The 21806-nt window shown below is 40.7% G+C and overlaps 1 protein-coding gene across 2 annotated transcripts; it reads left to right on the top strand.

Annotated features, from left to right (window-relative positions):
• Window positions 1-590: 590 nt before the first annotated feature.
• Window positions 591-21011, top strand: smim29 (small integral membrane protein 29). 2 transcript variants are annotated; one of them, XM_080210062.1, is made up of 5 exons: window positions 591-699; window positions 13736-14061; window positions 14736-14761; window positions 19016-19121; window positions 20598-21011. In XM_080210062.1, the coding sequence occupies exons 2-5, from the start codon at window positions 13951-13953 to the stop codon at window positions 20664-20666; spliced, it is 312 nt and encodes a 103-aa protein (XP_080066188.1). In that variant the 5' UTR covers window positions 591-699; window positions 13736-13950; the 3' UTR covers window positions 20667-21011. The 2 variants fall into 2 exon arrangements, with proteins under 2 accessions (XP_080066188.1, XP_080066190.1); XM_080210064.1 differs by lacking the exon at window positions 591-699 and adding an exon at window positions 7729-8067.
• Window positions 21012-21806: the final 795 nt, after the last annotated feature.

Raw genomic sequence — 21806 nt, 5'->3', positions numbered from 1 at the left:
TGTCTGCATCTTTAAGACTTGAATAGCAGGTTAGCTGTAAAGACTTGCATTCTAATCAGTATTCTGTAAACTGTGTGTGCCTTTATATGCCCTTCTCTGATCAGAACCTTCCACAAGCCTGACGAAGGAACACCGTTTCCGAAAGCTTGTGAGGTTACTATCAAATAAACTGGTTGGACCCTAACCTGGTGCTGTAAGACTTCTTACTTCCTTTATGACAGTCATACATACGGGTAAAAAGCAGGCACATCGCCCACGAGTGGCCAGCGAGGAAGGCTCCACACCAGCGGCCTGATGTTCACGAAATCAAATAATAAATCATCATTTTTCCTTTTCTTCTCAGGGGCTGACCCAATCTGCAGTGCCCTTGTTTTACTTTTAAAAATAAACCGAGCCATAGATATTTAAAGAAGGGATACCTTCCTACTTGTACAAATAAATTTCGCTTCTAATGCCTCATGTTATCTGGTGTGATGCTCTGATGCTGATGCCCTTTCTATCTTTCACTGCTGCCTCTCCTCTAACACAATCGCTGCAACTCTTCCGGGCTCTCAGGAGCACCGCCTTTGGTTTTTTGCCATTGGTACACTATTGGTCCCGGTGTCTCAAGTGGTTGGGCTGACTGTCAGTCAATGGAGAAGCTGTGGAGGGTGTGGGTTTTTTGTTTCCGCTTATGAAGCAGGGAAGATCTGAGTGGAGGTAAGAGAAGGTTGTAATGGGTCTGTGCTGCACGCTGCCGGGGTGGACTGGGTGGAGGTGGATGGACTGTTTGCAGGGCTCTGTGCAGCGCAGTGTCCCTGGTTGTTGGTGTATCATGCAGCTGAGACTGCGCTGACTTCCTGGTCTTGTGAGACGGCTGTCTCCCGTAAAAGCTATCGCTGCAACAGCTCTAACCTGTTGCGTTAAAACAACTTGACAGGTCTAATTGGAGCCCCGACAAACCTGTTTACCAGGAACAACTCTCTCGTCAACTGGTGTTTCTTAGTTCATTATTTAAAGGGTTCATTTGATCAGAAACACAAATAATTTTAATGGATCAAGGACATCCTGATGTGTGTTGGGTCTCCTAGCAGGAAACCTAAGGCAGATAATGGTACCTGGAAGGAGATGTCGGTTTCCTGGACTTTGATGTAAGTTGGATTATCAGTAACGCTTGTAGGACCCTCCTTGAAGTTTCTGGGGGAAAGCCACTTCTTGTTAGTGACAGAGTCCCTTTCTCCTGAGGTCCCTGGAGTTCTGTACAGAACGAGGAAAAGTTTCCTGGATTTTTTCAAGCATGTAAATTTTAATTTGATTTATTATTGTCATGTATTAGTATACAGTGAAAAGTATTGTTTCTTGAGTGCTATACAGACAATGCATACCATACATAGGGAAGGAAAGGAGAGAATACAGAATGTGGTGTTATAGTCATAGCTAGGATGTACAGAAAGGTCAACTTAATGTGAGGTAGGTCCTTTCAAAAGTCTGATGACAGCAGGGAAGAAGCTGTTTTTGAGTCGATTGGTACGTGATCTCTGACTTTTGTATCTTTTCCCAATAGAAGAAGGTGGAAGGGAGAATGTCCAGGCTGCATGGGGTCCTTGATTATACTGGCTGATGTTTTTTGAGGCATCAGGAAGTGTAGATAGTGTCAATGGATAAGAGACTGGTTTGTGTGATGCACTGGACTATATTCACTACCCTTTGTAGTTTATAATAACATCATACAATCTTTTTGGTACTGAATTGGTTCCTATAGTTGTAATTAGACTTGTAGAGCAAAAACAAAGATTTTTAGAATGAGAAGATTCCATGGGGATATTTGAGTACTATCTATGCCTCTGTCAGATCTCCCCCGCAGCCTTCTTTTCTCCAAGGAAAAGAGTCCTAACTTCTCCAATCTGGCCTCATAACTGAGGTTTCTCTTCCCTGGAACCATTCTCATAAATCCTCCTTTATGCTCTCTCTAATGTCTTCACATCCTTCCTAAAATGTAGTGCCTAGAACTGTGTGCAATATTTCAGTTGAGGTCTAACTAGTGTTTTACACAAGTTCAACATCCTCTTGTTCTTGTACTCTACGTCCCTTTAATAAAACTTAGTGGACTGTATACTTTATTAATTGCTGTCTCAACCTGTCCTGCCACCTTTAATGGCTTATGCACATATACGCTCAGGTCCCTCTGTTCCTGCACCCCTTTAGAGTTTACTTCTCCAAATTCTTCCTACCAAAATGTATCACCTCACATTTCTCCACATTAAACTTCATCTGGCGCCTATTTGCCCACTCTATTAACTTATCTATCAGCTTCTAGAAGTTATATGGTCTTCCTCACAGTTTATGATGCTTCCCCATTTTGTATTGTGTGTAAATTTTTTTAAATTGTTCTCTGTACCCAAAGGGATGGCCATTAATATAGATCAGGAAAAGCAAGGGTCTCAATATTGACCTTTTGGGAACTCCACTACAAATCTTTCTCCAACATGAAAAACATTCTTTAACCAGTACTCTATGTTTCCTGTCACCCAATTTTGTACCTATGTTGTACTGTCCCTTCTATTCCATGAACTGTAACTTTGCACACAAGTCTGTTGTACAGCACTGTATCAAATGCCTTTTTGAAGTCCACATATATCATATCAACATCATTTCCCTCATCAATCCTCTCTGTTACCTCATCAAATAACTCCAGCAACTTGTTAACCACAACTTTCCCTTATGGAATCGATGCTGGCTTTCTTTAATTAGTCCACATTTGTCCATGTGATAATAATTCTATCTCATATTATGGTTTCGAAGAGTTTTCCCACCGCTGAAGTTAAACAGACTGTAGTTTGTGCACTCAGCTTTCACCCTTTTGTGAACTAGGACATAATGTTTTCAGTTCTTCAGTCCTCTGGCACCACCCCGAGTCTAAGGAAGACCGAAAAAATATGGCCAGTGCCTTTGTTGTTTTCACTCTTGCTTCCTTCAGTATCCTTGGATGTATCTCATCCAGTCCTAGTGCCTCGTCAACTTCAAAGTACAGGTAACCTATCCAATACCACCTCCATATCAATTTTGAACCTTTCTCATGACTACATTTCCTCCTGTTTCACCATAGCCTGCGTAGCATCTTCTTCTTTGATAAAATCAGATGCAATATATTCATTTAGTATCTCAGCCATGCCCCCTACTTCCCTTTTTAGTCCTGATTCTGCCCTACTCGCCTTAATACCTTTTACTATTTATATGCCTATAGAAGACTTTGGGATTCCTTTTATGTTAGCTGGCAGTCTCTTTTCATATTCCCTCTTTGCTTCTCTTGCTTGCTTTTTTGCCTCCCCTCTAAACCTTTTATATTCAGCCTGGTTCTCCTTTGTATTTTCTATTTGACACCTGTCATAAGCAGTTTTGCTTCCTTATCTTTAATTTATACCTCCTTTGTCATCCAGGGAGCTCTGGATTTGTTTGTTGTATCTTTCCCTTTTGAGAGGACATACATGACTGAACCATCTATTCTTTGAAGGTAGCCCATCGTTCAGCTACCATTTTTCCTGCTAATCTTTGGCTCTCAGTTTTTGGACCCAGACCCATTATTATCCAATTGAAGTTGGTTTTTCCCCAGTTTTTCTTTGGATTTTCCATTGTCCTTTTCCATCGTCATCCTGAATCTTCTAATACAATAATCACTGTTCCCTAAATGTTCCCCCCACTGACACTTGATCTACTTGTCCCACTTCATTCCCAAGTCTTGCAGTGCCTCCTTTTCATTGGATAGGACACATATTGCTTAGAAAACTATCCCGAACACAGTCTGGGAACTCATGCTCTTCCCTGCCTTTCGCAATATCATTATCCCAGTCTATATTCAGATAAATAAAGTACCCCATTATAGGTACTCCATACTTCTTGCACCTCTCTATAATTTCATAGAATCATAGATTCCCCACAGTGCAGAAGAAGGCCATTTGGCCAATCGAGACTGCACTGACCACAATCCCACCCAGGCCCTATCCCCGCAATCCCACATATTTACCCCTCAAATCCATGACACTGACAGACATTTACCCTAGCCAGTCAACCTAATCCACACATCTTCGTAGTGTGGGAAGAAACCAAAGCACCCAGAGGAAACCCATTCAGACACAATGAGAACATGCAAACTCCACACAGACAGTGTGCAGATTCCCTGCAGACTTGTTCCCCTATGTCCTTCCCACTAGGTGTTTGCCTATAGACGACACAAAGCCATATAATTGCACCTTTTTTTTTGTTCCTTTGTTCTAACAAAATCAATTCTGTTCGTGGACACCCATCACCCGCCCCATCTTAAGACAGCCTCATTCTCTCACCCTGCAATGTTGTCCTTAATCAATTTTGCCAACCCACCTCTCTTTCTTTCTTTCCTAAACACCTTCACCAAAATCTTGCTTCCATTCACACCAGCAGGATCTTACAGTCCTGCCACTGGCACACCCCCAACACGGGTTTCCCCGGCAGTGAGGGTTGCATTCAACGGAAATCCTGTTGATAACAGCAGAACTATAAGACGTCACTGCAAAACATGCTGCGGATTGGGAGAAAAACCCACCCCTTATATCCAGGAATATTTAACATCCAGTCCTGCCCTTTTGTAAACCAGGTTTCTGTTCCGTCATCAACACCACAATTCTACGTGGCAAACTGAACTTGTAACTCACTAATCTTGTTTACCACATTCAGTGCATTCACATACATGCACAGTAACCCTGATTTAGACTTTCTTACGTTCTTGCTTACTCTGACTCCACCTATTAGCTTACTTTTCTCCATTCTAGCACTACCTGTTTCTCCCTTGTGCACCTTGGTATTCTGCTCTGATATTTTCTCCTGGCTCCTACACCCCTGCTGAGTTAGTTTAAACCCTCCCCTAAGGCATTAGAAAATGCCCCATGAGGAGCTCAGACCCAGCTCTGTTCAGGTGAAACCTGACTGGCTTCTATAGCTACCAATTCCCCCAGAACCAGTGTCAATGTCCCAAGAATCTAAAACTCTGTAATGACTTCAATCAGGCCATTGAGGTTGGCCTATTGGAATATGAATTCCCTGATTAAGGAGTCAATTGATGGGCCAGTCAGAGAGTCTTTTCCTTGTATTTAACCAGGAATGCCAGTTTGTCTGGTGCTCCTGAAGGTAGACTGCTGACCAATGGAACTCTGAATACTGCTGTTGGAATTATAAATAAAGGGATTTTGGTGAAGGTATTTCTTTGTCTTGCACCATAATTCCAGCTATGCGTATCTGTCTTGTCCCCCTGTTTCTATACTCACTTGCACAGGGAGTAATTTGGAGATTACTATACTTGAGATCTTGTTGTCTAATTTTCTACTCTAAATTATGACTTGGGACCATATCCTCCTTTCTATCTATGGGTTTAGAAGAATGAGATTATCTTGCTGGAATTTATATCTTGGATGCCTGACAGAATAGATGCTGGGATATGGTAGCTAGAACACCTAGGACCAGGAACCATAGTCCCGGGACAAGGTGTTGGCCATTTTGGACTGAGTTGAAAAGAAATGTCTTCAGTAAAATGGTTTTGAACCTTTGGAATTCTCTACTTCAGAGTGATTTTGGATGTTCACTTGTTATGCTTATTCAAGGTGGAGATTAATTTGATTTTTGTCATTAAGTACAGCACTGCAGTTCTCTTATTGTCCTGACCTGTTCCTTCCACTTAACATCATATGTACTTGCCATCTTAGTGACAGCACCATGTACATGTCTACAGCTGTAGGGCATTCTGCAGAGAGAAATCATTTTAAAATGCCAGAAATATAAAACTGATGCCAGTAAATGCACAGCACCTTCGATTGTGAGAACTGTACTTTTTTAAATACCATTTCAAAGGATTCCCATTCCATAGCTCCTGAGGACTGTACGCTGTGGATTCTGGGTGAATGGCTGTGCACAATATTAGAGGGCATGGGGATATGAGGGGACATGGGAGGATCAGTGGAGAATAATAAGGAGGAATTGTGTATGGGAGAGAGTTGAGGGCTTTGGGGTACAAAAATAGTGTGGAAAGCTCAATCAATGCCCCAGTGGTGGGCAGAACCAGCCCACTTTGGCATCCATACTCTTTCAACCCTACCTAGGGAGTCGAAGACAACCTAAACCTTGCCTGTCTATGTCTCCAGTAGATAACAATATGGCCAGCAAGGACAGAGGTAAAGGGCTTGGGATTCCAAAGCTGTGAAATAACTCAATTTGCATTTTCAGTGCCCAACCTGAAAATCCAGCCCTTTGCATTCAAGTGCTTAAAGAATGCAAAGTTGTTGTACACATGTGATGGATTACTACTAAATATCAAAACAGTTTTGTCTTATCCATTTTTGTGTGTGTTTTTTTTAATGGCATGATAATTGCCTTAAAAAAATACTTCCCTGGTACTGAAAATTCACTTTTACAATTGTGGAGTCTCATTCATTCAATTTTAATGTTGGCGATTTAGAAAAAATTCAACTGTGAGTAATTTTTATAAAAATGTTTATTTTTGGTTCTTTTTTTTAATCTGTCTCTGTGGAGTTTGCACATTTTCCCCATGTCTGTGTGGATTTCCTCCGAATGCTTCGGTTTCCTCCCAGAGTCCAAAAATGTGTGGGTTAGGTGGATTGGCCATGCTAAATTGCCCTTTAGTGTCAGGGGGACTAGCTAGGGTAAATGCGTGAGGCTATGGGGATAGGGCCTGGGTGAGATTGTGGTTAGTGTAGATTCGAAGGGCCGATTGGCCTCCTTCTGCACTGTATGGATTCTATTCTATTTCCACCCCCCTTATATTTTGCTTTCTACACAAAAGAAGCATTTAATTAACTTGTCTAACTTACACTTCTGAGTTCGGATGCTACATGTCAATCCGATTATTTAAGGAGGTGCACAGTTGCTTGTCCTTTTCACTGCGGTTCCAGATTTCCTGTAGAAGTTGCCACACTGAAATAGATTTCTGATCTTCCCGAATTCCAATGCCAAAGCCTATGGGCAATTCCAGGTGTATATGAACAGCCAGAAAATGGTCAGTTTTCCCCATTGACCACTTAAGGTCTTTTTGTTCACTATTGTAAAGGCTGTTCATTATGCAAAATGGTGCTGGTGATCATAACAGATTTTGAGTGACCATGTATTGAAGGTCACTATCAATAGCAAGCTGCTCCCTTGACATAAATTCCTTTTTTCATTTCTGCTTATAGAATCATGGAATCTACAGTGACAAGGAGGCCATCGAGCCTGCACTGACAACAATCCCAACCAGGTCCCATCCCCACATCTTTATCCCCCTGACATTAAGGGGCAGTTTAGCATGGCCAATCAACCTAACCTGCCCATCTTTGGACTGTGGGAGGAAACTGGAGCACCCGGAGGAACCCCACACACTCACAGGTGAACGTGCAGATTCCGCACAGTCACCCGAGACCATAATTGAACCTGGGTCCCTGGCGCTGTGAGGCCACCCTGTTCTTTAATTCCTACTTAAGGGAAAGCTATGCCTTAGGAAATCTCCCCACAGTTTGGTGACATTTGAGCAATGTTGTTCGACAGGATTTCAGGAAGTTGTGTAGCCTGTTCCAGTAAACACCAAAAGATGACGCAGGCAGTAATGACTATGCAGAACAATGTGATAATTGAAGTCTTGCCAATTACGTTAACTTGCCTTTATGCCTACTCCTGCTCCTATTTCTTATGTTTCTTATGTTACACCTTTGCATAGAATAACATTCCAAAGCATTTCACAAAAGCATGGAGTAACATCGCAATTGTTGAATCTGCAGTGAGAAGAAGGCCATTCAAGTAAAATTGGATCATGAACCAACGAAGGAGACATTACCAGGGATCAACAGAAGCTTAGTCAGAGATGGGTTTTATGCATAGGGAGTACGCAGCTGAAGGCACAGTTACTGGTGATGGTGCAAAGGCAAAAGTCGAGGGAACAGAGAATTCAGAGAGTAGGGTTGCAGGACTGGAGGAAGTTACAACATTGTGACGGATGAACCCACAAACGGATTTAAACAAGACAATTTGAAAATAGAAGTGTGTGGACAGGGAGCCAATGCAGGTCAACAACGAGAGGTGAGCAATACTTTTATAGATTAAGGTTTGGGCATCACACTTATTTAGTTAGTGGTAGCACCCGCCTCCTGATCAGAAAGTTGCAGGTTAAATCCCCCTCAAGAGCCTTGAGATATGTTTGGGCTGTTACTGTAATGCAGTATGGAGGGTATACTGCAATATAGGAGATATTGTCTTTCAGGTGAGGCATGAAACTAATACCAAACTATCCTTTCAAACAATTTGTATGATATATGAAGAAGATCAGGGAAATTGTCCTGTTATCTTGACCAACATGTACACCTCAACCAATACCACTAAAACAGAAGTAAAAACAGAAAATGCTAGAAAGACATTACAGATCTGGCAGTGTCTGTGGAGAGAGAAAAGGTTAATGTTTTGAGTCTGTATGATTCTTTGCTTTGTCATTAAAACAGATGTATTTTTAAGAAACTATTTGTGTAGCATGACAATGTGTTTGTCATTTATCTCTCTGCTCTTTATGGGATTTCATTGTGGGCAAATTGGCTGCCATGTTTACCTGCATTGCAATGGTGACTACAGTTCCAAAGCACTGCCATGAGGAAATTAAAGATGCCACGTAAATGCAAGTCTTTTTTTCTGGCTAGCTTCCAAAAACCTTTTTCATATTTTACAGCTCTGCTGTGGTTGTTAGGTTCTTGAGGGCTGTGTCAGTTTTTGAAGTTGTTAAGATCTTGCTTGCTCCTTAGGTTGAAATGTTTATCGAATTCCAAAAGCTAAGTGAAGATTCGGTGGCTGGCTGTGTGCTAATCAAGATAATGTTTATGCATTCTATTGGCAGGATCAGCTAAATTGTGGAATCTTCTTTTTTTCAATGAAATCTAAGCTCTTAACTCTGGTTTTTAATTAATGCATCAGTTGGCTGTTTTCACACACTCTTAAATATAGAAAGCACTGAACATTTAGCAAGTAACCATTTTGTGTGGTGTCATGTTGAATGTATTTGTGCTTTCAGTGTTGCAATTCAGCATCAGGGCCTTGATGCTGTCTCTTTTCAAACACCCCCAATCAAAGTGATATGTTCTCAGTACAGTGACTTCCTACTGCAAAAAATGGGAGCCATACATCTTCACGTGAATTGTTCCCATATGTGAGTTAAAATTGAAGGTGATCTCAGACAATATTGGCATGAGAAACCCCCATCTGAATGCTTTTATATGACACTGTAAGGGAACCATGAAAACAATCTTTATAGAAATAAAGCAGGAGAAAAAAGAACTCCAATTACGTTCAAACCATGTACGCAGAATATCATGTTAGCACCTAAATATCAAAATAATGCTGGATTGAAAATATTTTAAGTAGCCAGTGTGTTTATTGTCAAAACATAAAGAGAAGCATGAGTAAGTCATTTGGCTCTTGGAGCCTGTTCTTCTCTTCATTAAGATCATGGCTGATCTTCTGCCTCAACTTCATTGTCCTGCCTCAGACTTGTATTCCTTAATTCCCTTAATATCCAAAATCTGTTGACCCCTGTCTTGAATATAATCAATGATTGACCATCCACAGTTCTTTGGTAGGGAATAGCAAAGATTCTCAACTCTGAGTGAAAACATGTCTCCTCATCTCTGGCCTAATTGCTGAGTGCTTATTCTGAGACCATGGCTGACATTTTCTAGCCCTGACACTGGTCGGCATCGTTGTGGGCCAGATAGGGAAATTTGGAGAGCTGTTAAAACGTCAATGGCTCTCCAAATGTTTCAGTCTTGCCTGCTGGTGGCAGGGTTGAAAAATCCTGGCATATGACCCTATGTTTAATTCTCCTGTCAGGGGAAACATTTTCACAGCAACTATCCTGTCCAGCCACTTCTGTATGTTTCAATTGGATCATTTTTCTACTAAAGTCCATGGATTATAGGCCGGTTTACTCAATACCTCCTCATAGGACAATTCCCTCTTCCCAGGAACTAATTCAGTGAACAGCACACTCTGTCTAAGGGAAGTATGCCTTTCTTTAGATAAGGAGACTAAAATTGTACAAAGTACTCCATGTGTGGCCTCACCATTGTAGTAAGATATATTTTATTCTTGTGTCCTTGTACACAAAATCATTAGCATGCAGATACAACAAACAACTAGGAAACTATAACAAAAGCAAATATTCCATATGGTTTCCTACTTGCTTGTTGTATTTGCATGCTAACTTTGTGATTTTGTGTACAAGGATATGCAGGTCCCTCTGAATGGAAAACATTTCCCACCTCTCTATTCAAAAAAAATCCAGCTTTTTTATTTTGCCCAGTAAGGTGGATAAATTCCCATATTGTCAAGTTGTATCTCACACTTTGCCCTCTAACACAACCTGATATAAACTTTCTCTTTATCGCTTACTAACTTTGTATCATCAGCAAACTTGGATACATTACACTCAGTCCCTTATCCCTTATTCATCATTAATTAAGATTGTAAATAGCTGAGGCCCAAGTACTTAAACATATGATGGCTTGCAGCCTGCCAATTTGAAAATGCCCTACTTATTCCAACTCTTTTCTCTGTCTATTAACTAATCCTTACTTCATGTTCATATATTACTAATTGTGTGCAATGAGCCCTTGTGTATCAAACGTTTTCTGAAAATCGAGATGCACACCTGCTGATTTTCATTATGTGCACTGTTGGTTATATCTAAAAAACACTAACAAATTTGTCAATAGTTTTATTTTCATAAATCTGAGTCTGTTTAATTCTATTGTGATTTTCTAAGTGCCCTGTTACCACATCTTTTATTCTCTTCTATAATACTTCTTTTCTATCTCTGATTCTACCCCAGATCCCCCATCCCACCCCACCCCACTTCCCCATTTGTTGAAGTTTTGCAGATGAAGATCTTCATTTGCAAGGAAGTGAAGGAGTGTCCTTATAGGAAAATAATTTTTCTACTTAAAACTACACAGAGACTTATGTCTGATTATGTCCAAAAGCTCCAGCGGGCACTTCCAGTGTGTTGAACAGCCTAATCAGAGTAGCTAAAGGAGCCAGTGGATGTTGCTCAAAAAGGCTCAAATTTGGAAAATATCATTTTGTAGAGTTGCACATTCATATCCTTCTGATTGTCATCCCCTCAATATGCTGATTTATTTCAGGGCCTTGGTGTTGGCCAAAATCCATATGGCCTGTGTTTTGAGTTTGTAGTTCATTTGATATATTCTGAAGAGGCAAAAGGATAACAACTTTTTGTTTCTGGTATTTTTAAAAAGCCTTCCAATTGACATGATGGAATTTGGTCTTGCATTCATTGAATTATTACGTAGATCTCAGTAACAGCACCAATGTGCCATCATATGCACTATTTGCTATCTCCTGACCACCGCACCCCCCCCCCGCCCCCGTGGCCTGGATATCAGAAAGTTACTGGGCATCCAGGTGGTGGCTTCCATATGGGAATCTAGGTCTGTGCCTCAAATGCTTCAAGTGGTATAAAATTGATTGTCTTTTAAAGAAAACAATAAGACCTGGTATTTGTATAGTGCTTTCCTCAATGACTGGGCCTCTTAAAATGATTCACAACAAAGAGATTTATAGCATGGAAACAGGCCCTACGGCCCAATGCTGCCTAGTTTTTACCAGTACAGTACTTTTTAAAATGCTGTCACTGTAGGAAACCTGGCAAACAAGATGCACTCAGCAGCATAACAATTACCAGATTCTTGTGACGTTGGAGTGAGGGATAAATATTGGCCAGACCACCAAGGAGAACGCCCTACTTTTCTTCAGAAGGGTGTCATTGGATCTTTTACATCAGCCTGAGCGGGTGGATAGGGCTCTGGTTAAACATCTCATCTGAAAACCAACATCGCAGACAGTGTGGCACCCTCTCATTACTGCCTTGGAGTGTCAGTCTTGGTTTGGTGCCCAAGTCCTAGAGTGAGACTTGAGTCCAGTGTGAGTGCTACCAATCAAGCCACCGCTGACACAAATAAAGGGACTAATGTTGGCACTGTTTTCAAATGGTAGTGCTGATTTCCTCTGCATACATTTCTTCCCATGTTTTATCTTCCTTGTTACTCCTGCCTAGGAGAATTATTAGAATTAACTAACACTGATCTGATACTTTGGGATAGGAGAGGAGGTGTATTAGGATTCTGTTCTACTGCACTTGAGGCATTGGAAAAATATTGAAGAATTTTGGCTTCCAGTTTGTCATGAAAAAGAACCTCATCTTAAAACCTCAACCTATTTATTTGTCTCTAGCCCTAGACTTTTTGAGCCAAGTTGATTTAACTATCTGTGTTGTCACCTCCTATTTCTATATTTGCTCCCAGCAAATATGTCACTGTTTTCCACCACTGTTATTCCACTAAAGTAGCTCCCACCTATGCTTCTTTATGTCTCATGGATATAAACTCAAGCAAATCTGGTCCGCAATTGGCCAAGTCATAAAGGTTTGGCTTGAACATGTCGAGCACTGCCTCCTCACTGGACTCAAGTCTCACTCCAGGACTTGGGCACCAAACCAAGACTGACACTCCAAGGCAGTAATGAGAGGGCGTCGCACTGTCTGCGATATTGGTTTTCAGATGAGATGTTTAACCAGGGCCCTATCGGCCCACTCAAGCTGATGTAAAAGATCCAGTGACACCATCCTGAAGAAAAGTAGGGGCGTTCTCCTCGGTGTTCTGGCCAATATTCATCCCTCACTCCAACGTCACAAAAATCTGGTAATTGTTACGCTGCTGAGTGCATCTTGTTGCCAAGTTTCCTCAGTCAAAACTACATGCATTTCCAGTGTCAGCCTGGATGGCGACGGTAACCCTCAGGCTATTCATCCACCTTGTTAATTTCACTCCTCTGTGTGCGCGCACGCACACACATACACACACACACTTGAAGGAGTTTCTGAATTCCTCCAAAATCAAGGCAGGCAATTGCCTTGCCTGGTTCCCCACTCCCCCACCCCAATCTTTCCCATCTATTTAAATCCCAGCATCATAGATCTTACATTTCTGGCCCTTTCTGCAGGAATTTTCCAGTTCTATCAATGGCAAACATCCCCCCATGACAGCTTCCCTGGTGTCAGAGTGTGAACCATGCAAAATGCTATGGATGTCAGCAGGACCAGGGTCACCTTCACTGCCAGAAACACATGCAGGGGAGGGAGGAGGGTGGTGTGGAAAATCCTACCCCTAATTTCTCACGCATTTTAGCCCTGAATCCCAGGCCTTTACAAATCTCCCCTCTCCCTAACAGCAGGCTTTCGTTCCTGGTCCTCTACAAGCTGATCATCCCTCCTTAACAGTGCACTTTTTCCATATACCCATGTGCAAAACACCACAGGATAATTTACTATCAAATACATGATATAAACTTACATTGTTGTTTACACCATCAACCAGCTGGCTAAGAGTTAGTGACCAAAAGTATTTTTATACATAATTGTTTTCCTTATATCTCCTAGTTTTTTTTCTCATGCATCTACATTGTTTGATGTTGCAAATACTGGATCTAAATATTCATCTGTGTAACAAGGAAGGAATTTGTAACTAGAATTTATTAATGTTTCAATTGGAATCACCTTTGCAGCAATGTGTTGGATCCTGTTATTCTAGATTCTAAACTGTTTTGTTACAAATAGTGTCACTTCTTTCTGCATGTTACCTGGAAACTCTAATTTGTCCATTCTTTAAACCTTTTCTGTCTTTTGTTTTAGATATGCGGGTGTGAAACTTCCAAGTATGGCCATAAACGCAAAAACAAAGACAAACTAGAATGACATAGCTGCGGGTTTTGGTGCAGCATCTTAGTGAAAACAAAAGGTCCTACCGTTCCTGTAAGACTGAGTTCTCCATTCTCAAAAATCTTGTGAATGAAAGCACATGGTTCTACCACAGATGAACATTATTCTAGTGTAAGACGCATTTGGCGATGAATAACTCTTCAACGACTGTGCCTCCTGTTGTCGAAAGTAATACAGTTGCAGGATCTGTTCTAGTGCCCTTCTTCCTTCTGACGTTAATCGGACTCACTGTTGCCATGGTAAACCACATTTCCTAGCTGCACAATTACACAATAGTTTTGACTTTGACATTTCTGAGTATGTACCACAATGTGTGAAATGTCTTGAAAGAATGACGGAAAATGTAAAACTGTTGTATTGAATGTTGAATAGCGAAGTCAGTATTGGCAAATGTAATATCCTGAGCTCAAATGTCCTTGGATTTTGAAGGATTTATAGAATCACTTTTGCTTTTCTCTCTTGGCCGTAACAGATTGTTTGTATATTCTAATATAATTGCTATTTGAGGATTGAATGTTGCAGTTACTAAACTTTGCATAAGAATATAGAAGAGTCATAAATATGAAAAATTAGGAAGTGAACCAGGTTCTTTGGCCTAATTAATCTGTCCTGATGTTTATACTCTACCCGAGTCTCCTCCCATTCTCCTTTCTTATCTCAGCCTTTTTGTTCAGTACACAGGAATATGATTAACAAAAGTGAAGCAGCAGTATTTATACTCAAACTGTGCATATACCATCTCAATGGGCTGATTTGGCCTAATTCTGCTCATAAATAATAGACTTATATAATAGACTTCCTTCTGTCTGTAATTGTTTATACATTATCTTTTGTGTACTTGCGTAAATTTAATAGAAAATTTAAAAAGATATCAAACTTGGTCTTTACTGAATCACTTTTTTTGTTTAACCAGGTCATGTATATTCGGAAGAGACGCAGGTAATTATTACCAATCTTCTGTAATTTAACAGAGCATCTTTTCTGTTCTGTATCTAAATATAGTTTGGCTTATGATTTGGGCTACCTCTGCATCGAATATATAAAGTACATGATTGCTTTATATCTTGATATAATTCAAAGGGGTGCAGCAGTTTATAAGTACTTTATAAATAGAATGTTTCTAGGAAGATAGAATTGCTGTCTGTCTGAGACCAAAGTCCATTGTGAACACTCTGCTAAGCACAGTAATATTGTATCTCTTGTAAACTGTATCGTTTTGGAATTGGCAAACTTTAAGATATTATTTATCTTTAAGATATATTTTTAATCAGAATCCATAATCAATGTTATTCTAAGGCTGAAGGGTTGGCGTGTATAATATAAATGATTTGCATGCGCATGTACAGTACAAGTTTGTGGATGATACTAAATTAGGGGGTATTGTTGACAGCGAAGAAGGTTATCAAAAATTACAGAGGGATCTTAATTAGTTAGGGAAGTGGGCTGAAGATTGGCGAATGGATTCAATACAGATAAGTGTGAAGTGTTGCATTTTGGAAATTCAAACCAGGGTAGGACATATACAGTGAATGGTAGGGCCCTGGGAGTGTTGAGGAACAGAGGGACTTAGCAGTACAAGTACATCATTCATTGAAAGCAGCATCACAGGTAAACAGGGTGGTGAGGAAGGCTTTTAGTACATTGGACTTCATCAGTAGGGCATTGAGTATATGAATTGGGACATTGTGTTGCAGTATAAATAGTTGGTGAGACCACACTCGGAGTGTTGTGTACAGGGTCACCCTTTTATAGGGAAGACATTGATAAACTGGAAAGAGTGCAAATAAGATTTATAAGGATGTTGCCAGGACTGGCGGGCCTGAGTGACAGGGAGAGGTCGGCCAAGCTAGGACTTCATTCCTTAAAACATAAGAAAATGAGGGGTGACCTTATTGAGGAATTTGAAATCATGAGAAGCATACTTAGGATGAAAGCATATAGTCTTTTTTCCAGGGAAGGGAAATTGAAAATTAGAGGCCATTGGCTTAAGGTGAGAAGGGGAAGATTTAAAAAGGGACCTGAGGGACGACAGCTTCGTACAGACGGTGGTGCGCATATGGAATAAGGTGCCAGAGAAAGTGGTTGAGGCAGGTACAATAGCAATATTTTAAAAAGCATTTGAGTAAGTACATGGATGGGAAAGGATTAGAGGGATGTGGGTCAAGCGTGGGCAATTGGGACTAGCTGGGAGGACATCGTGGTCGGCATGGACTGGTTGAGCTGAAGGGCCTATTTCCGTGCTGTATCACTCTATGACTCTGTGACATGTGGAATTCTACTCAATAGGATCAGCACCTTCGAGAGCAAGGGAAAAATATTGTGAAGGGGCTGGAGGAAGTGTGGGGAAAGAAATACAAAGTGAAAAATGGCAATGACCAGGGTTTTAAGATAGAATCAGGAGTAGGCCATTTAACCCATCAATTGCAACGTAACTCCATAAACCCACCTTTTCCCCACATTCCTTAATACCTTTTGGTTATCAAAATTCCATCAATCTCAGATTTAAAATGAACAAAATTAGCATTGATTGCCTTTTACAAAGATGTTTCAAATTTCTCCCACACATTGATCGGAAATGTCACTTCCGAATGATCAGGCTCTAAGCTTTAGGCCTGGACTCCCCAATCGACAGAAATACTTTCTTGCTGTTGAGAGAACTGCAGTTGAGATGTTGCAGATCAAGTGACTTAAACTAATTAAATTGATTGACCTTGTGATTCGGCTACAGACAATCACATCCATTTGTACCATGTTGCTCCCAGGGAGGAAAAAACATGACCAAGCTTAACTGTTCACTGAGAAAATTAAATAAAGCAGCTGTTGAGTCATATGGAACTCATTTTTAGTTTTCAAAAGTATTCTGATCGGAAACTAAGTGATGAAGGAGAGAGGGAAAAGCCTACATGTAGCTGCACCATATATTATAGATTATCCCAAGGGTAGCACTGTTGTTAGCATTACTGCCTCAGTGCCAGGGACTCAAGTTTGATTCCCGGCTTGGGTGACTGCCAGTGTGGAGGTTGCACGTTTTTCCCCATGTCTGCTTGGGTTTCTTCCCACAGTCCAAAAATATGTGCGGGTTAGGTTGATTGGCCATGTTAAAACGCTCCTTAGCGTCAGAGGGTAAATATGAGGAATTACGGGGATAAGGCCTAGGTGGGATTTTTGTTGGTGCAGGCTCAGTAGGCCAAGTGGCCGTCTTCTGCACTGTAGGTATTCTATTCTTCTAATTATATTGCAACATTCGTATTGCATAACATTGTATTCTTTAGCAAGTGGAGTGGGAAGATGTCAGGGAACATTGGTTGCATTTTCATTTAGACAAAATAAGTGTAAACCCAATGTAATCTTTAATCACTCCAGTGTAATATTTTCCTTCTCTCCAATATCTTCCCCCTATCTCTTCTGAGGGCATTGCATTAGGTTGGAAGACATCATGCTGGCCTGTCTCTGCCAATATATCCAAGTGATATTGAGGGTGGAATGGTGACACAATGGTTAGCACTGCTGCTTCACAGCACCAAGGTTGTAGGTTTGATCCCAGCCTTGGGTGACGTCTATGTGGAGTTTGCACATTCTCCCCATGTCTGCATAAGTTTCCTCCGGTGCTCCAGTTTCCTCCTGCATCCAAAGATGTGCAGGTTAAGTGCATTGGCCATGCTAAATTGCCCTTTAGTTTCCAAAGATGTGTAGATTTGGGGGGTGTTGTTACCATAAACATGTGGGGTTTCGAAGATAGGGCCCGAGTAAAATGCTCTGCTGGAGGGTCAGTGCAGACTCAATAGGCCAAATGGCTTTCTTCTGCACTGTAGGATGGATTCTATGAGCAGAGCGAGTTGAGCCAGAGAGGGATGGAACAAATGTTGCAATTACACAGAACATTTAATAGTAAAATGGCGCTCACAATTTTTGCGATGGGGAAACATAAAATAAATTTTCACTAAGCACCACAGCTGATTATGGTCCCTGCTGCACAAATATTCATCCAGCAGCTGTCACCAGGGACTGTCTAGCTAGAATTTTTCTTTGTCATCCTTTGATGGATGAGGGTCCCAATTGTAACAGCCTACCATTGTAACCAGCTAACTCCACACAAACTGGAGCTCAAACCTGGCACTTTGTTCAGTGTGGGAATGAGGCACACATACTAAAAATGTATTTAGCAGCTAAGCCACCAAGTGAGTCTACACCTTTTTTTAAAAAAGGTTCTTTAACTTTGTTATTAATCAGTCAATAGAATTGACATTTCTTGTATTGGACTGGTGGTAGGGACAAGATCAGAAATTCCAAGGTATGTTGTGAACTTAGCATAGAACCTAACTTTTCCTTTTGATTTTGGCATTAGTTAACATAGTGTTTCACTCCAGGCATGGTTCAAGTGACCCACTAGGAAGTTTTTATCAAAACAAACTTTATTTAGGAACACAGTTCAAATATAACAAGAAGAATTAGCATCACTTTCACCAATTTAAATACTTAAATAAGACAAGTTATAGTCTTAATAGTTATCAATCTCTATACTTCCAATTTGAGCAGTACCCATAGTCATAAATCCCTTCTTCAGAAACTGTTAGCATCAAAAATTAATATGCTCATGTGGATGCTAGATTTCCAGCCTTTTAACACCTCTGGCAGAGATCTAGACAGACACCTGTCTTCTGACTCTCATACAGAAGAATCTCAGAGAAGGATATATTCTCAAACAGCAGAACTTTAGAGAAATAAACCTAGTCTCTGGCAGATACCATTTTCCAGACTTCAGAGAGACACAAAACTATTTCTGCTTTTTTCAGATCCAAACAGCAACTAAGCTTGAGTTCTGAGTAAGCCTAGCTCCACCCAATCACCTACAATTGTCAATCAATCCAATCAAGACTACTCTGCAAAACCACAGGGCAAATCACTAAAATAAGCAGAACAGCATTAGTTCAGACTAAAACAAACATACCAGCAATTTGGAGCAATTGTGATGCTGCACTAACAATCGAGGATGCCAGTTACAATCCAAACAGCACCAGTTAGAACAAACTGCTAAAACAGATCCTACACAAAAAAAAACACTTCTTAAAGGCACAGTAGATAATTTTAAATACATCTGGTTGTTATTATGTTTTCTTAAGAATACGTAATCAAGAACAGCAACACAAATATCGTCCTGGATTTGGTAATGAATTCTCCTTGCGTTTTTCTAAGGTTGGACAAGCTGCGACATCAGCTACTACCTGTTTATACCTATGACCCCACAGAGGAGATGAACGAAGCTGAGGAAGAACTTCTCCTGGACAGTGATGAACCAAAGGTGAATACAGAATTGTGCGTGAGAGAAAGTGGCCATTTCACCTGTGTTCTAGCTTTATATTTTTAAGAACCATTGAATCAGTACCAATGTAGTGTGGATGAAACCATGAAAACGTACCTTCACAGGTCCAGTAGGTAGCTGCACCACACTGACAGGAGGGTCATGGTCTTGATCCCTAGCCAATTAAATTCAATTTGGCTACTCATAGAATAGAATCAGACAGGAGAGGAGGCCATTCTGTCCAACATGTATATGTCCAAGAGCTATCTAATTTTCTCCGTTTTCTATTTGGAAAGATACAATTGAATCTATTTCAATCACTCTTTCACACAAGTATATGCCGGATCACAAATATGGGAGATATTATAATTGCACGGGAAATGTTTAATGGAAGGCACATTCAGTGTCTTGGGATCAGTCTGTTTTTCACTGAGATAGTTCAAAACGTAACTATCTTATAAAGCCTCACATTCATCATGCACCACATTGTTGAGCAAATTTGCAAAGCGTTTTACTGATGTGCAGTTTACAAAGCACAGTTACTGAAAATTTGGAAGCACCCAGTGTGTTTGGCTGTTTGCCCTTTTGACTGGGGCTGGTGTTTAAGCAGAGGTTAGTCTTGGATAAGGGATAGAAGTGAAAAATAGCTGATAAATTATATTATATGGAAAATGCCACCTTTTTCTCTTTCTCACACATTTCTCCTCCCTCTTTCTTCCTTTATCATTCCTTCTTCCCGCACCCCTGCCCCCCTCTATTTTCCTCCTCATTCCCTCTGCCATCAATAACTCGGAGCATGGTCAGATTAAATTGATCCTGGGCCTTGATTTTTGCAGAAGATTGCTAAAATGGCAGAAGAGGCCAAAAATCAAGTCTTAATTCTAGTTTGTTTTTTATTGAATTCAAAAAACAAGGGCTATGGGGGTGGGTGAGGGTTTGAGGTAGCATTTATTGGATGGGGGCGGATTTTGGTTTGGTGTGAAGTCTGAGGGGCAGCATTTAGTTTTATTACTTCTTTTAAAATCTTGGAAACAGTGCCAGAGCACCAAGGCAGGCCCTCCCTCTGTACCCATTTGCCTTCACGCTTGTTCTGGGGACAGTGGGCTCTCACTCCCAGAGAACCCCACCTCACTGCTGCAGCACTTCACCTCATGTAGGGTTTCTGAAGTCGGGAATGTCCCAAAATTCAAGGCTTGGGTTCTTTTGGACATTTGATTTGTGTAATTGTAGAATTGAATGAGTTGAATAGATGGGTGTGAGTGTTACTGGCAGGATGTAGGATGAGTTGGGAAAAGGTGCTTTTGTTTGCCATATTGTGAGGTAAATGCTTTGGCCACCAAATCAAATCTTCCTACAAACAGACCACCAGTTGCTAAAGCAGTCAGTTCAAAGGCATTGTGTTTCTGTCCTAACCCACAAGTTCTAATTCCATGTGGAAAATTGCAAATGGTGTTTGTATGCTTCTTGTTTTGACAGGTAATGCAAGGCTGGGGGACATCACAACAGTATAGAAGAGCATTTTTTACAAAGGACATGAAAGCTTGATATTTCAGTTACCTTTTTGACTTGACATATTCAAAGGCACCTGGCAAGTGCTGCTCCATATGTTTTCATGGAAGAATGGCTACAAAGCACTGTTTCTAAAGATGGTGTGCACAAGTGAAACTTGCTTATTGCTAGATGGCCTGTTGCATACAAGTAAAATGCATAATTGGGTCGCATGTTTGGTACAAACATGGGGGCCACAGTGTATATTTTATTTGCCTTACAGTAGGGGGCAGCTATGTATGATCATGCTGCATATGCATAGAAGAAGCAGCATCAATCTCTGGCAAGTTTGCAATAGCTATGTATCAATGTACAACACCATTAAAAGAGATTTATTTTTCATTTAAGGTTTTTGTTTTAAACTTTAATTTCAGTGTATAATTATGAAAGAATTGGGTGTTTTAACTCCTAATGCTGGCTACAGGATTTGTAGGCTATTTGGTACGTTGGATAGTGTTTCTTTTTGAGAAGCTGATTCTGTACGCTGAAGGTGATAAATTTGTTTTTGGTTAATGCATAAATTATTGGATGGTCAGAGCAGTGCGCGAAAATAAATTGTTAGCTTAAGGGCAAATTTGATGAGGTTTATACTGATGCATATTTTAACTAATAAACCACATTTTTGCTTGAGCAATGACTGCTTTAGATTTAGAATGAAATGCACATCAGACAGCCCTCAGGCAGCCTGGGAGCACAACTTTTTAGTATTCTTTATGATCTGTTGTGCTGAAGAATACTCCGTGAGGCAGCAGCCCAGATCCACACAGAAGAGTGCGTACTTGTCCCTGGTGAGATCTGAATCCTTCGCTTGGATGTTTTAGTGCTTTACTGAGATCTGCTCATCACCATACAAAAGGTAGCTTATTTTTAACATTGCCAATAGTTATTTCTTGAGGTTGTCAGCAAATTTTGCGTCTGTAGCTGATAATTGTATGCCTGGCCTCCATCGAACCCCTATAATGCAGAAGGAAGCCATTTGGCTCTCAAACAGCATCTTACCCATGTTTGTCATCCTATCCTCGTAAGCCTGTGCATTTAGCATGGGCAGTCCACCTAACCTGCACATCTTTGGCCTGTGGGAGGAAACCAAAGCACCCAGACGAAACCCACACAGACACAGAGAACGGGCAAACTCCG

Source organism: Carcharhinus amblyrhynchos, chromosome 22 (genome assembly GCF_965287045.1).
Source record: "Carcharhinus amblyrhynchos chromosome 22, sCarAmb.v2.hapA, whole genome shotgun sequence".
NCBI classification, from domain to species: Eukaryota; Metazoa; Chordata; class Chondrichthyes; order Carcharhiniformes; family Carcharhinidae; genus Carcharhinus; species Carcharhinus amblyrhynchos.
Note: the sequence above shows the minus strand (reverse complement) of the source record. Positions and strands in the feature narration are given on the sequence as shown.

What these genes read in the sequence shown, in the direction of transcription:
- smim29 (XM_080210062.1), top strand. Translation starts at nt 13,951, where the DNA reads ATGAATAACTCTTCAACGACTGTGCCTCCTGTTGTCGAAAGTAATACA. An exon ending in TATATTCGGAAGAGACGCAG is followed by an intron (nt 14,762 to 19,015) that starts GTAATTATTACC and finishes CGTTTTTCTAAG; the next exon opens with GTTGGACAAGCTGCGACATC. An exon ending in TGGACAGTGATGAACCAAAG is followed by an intron (nt 19,122 to 20,597) that starts GTGAATACAGAA and finishes TTGTTTTGACAG; the next exon opens with GTAATGCAAGGCTGGGGGAC.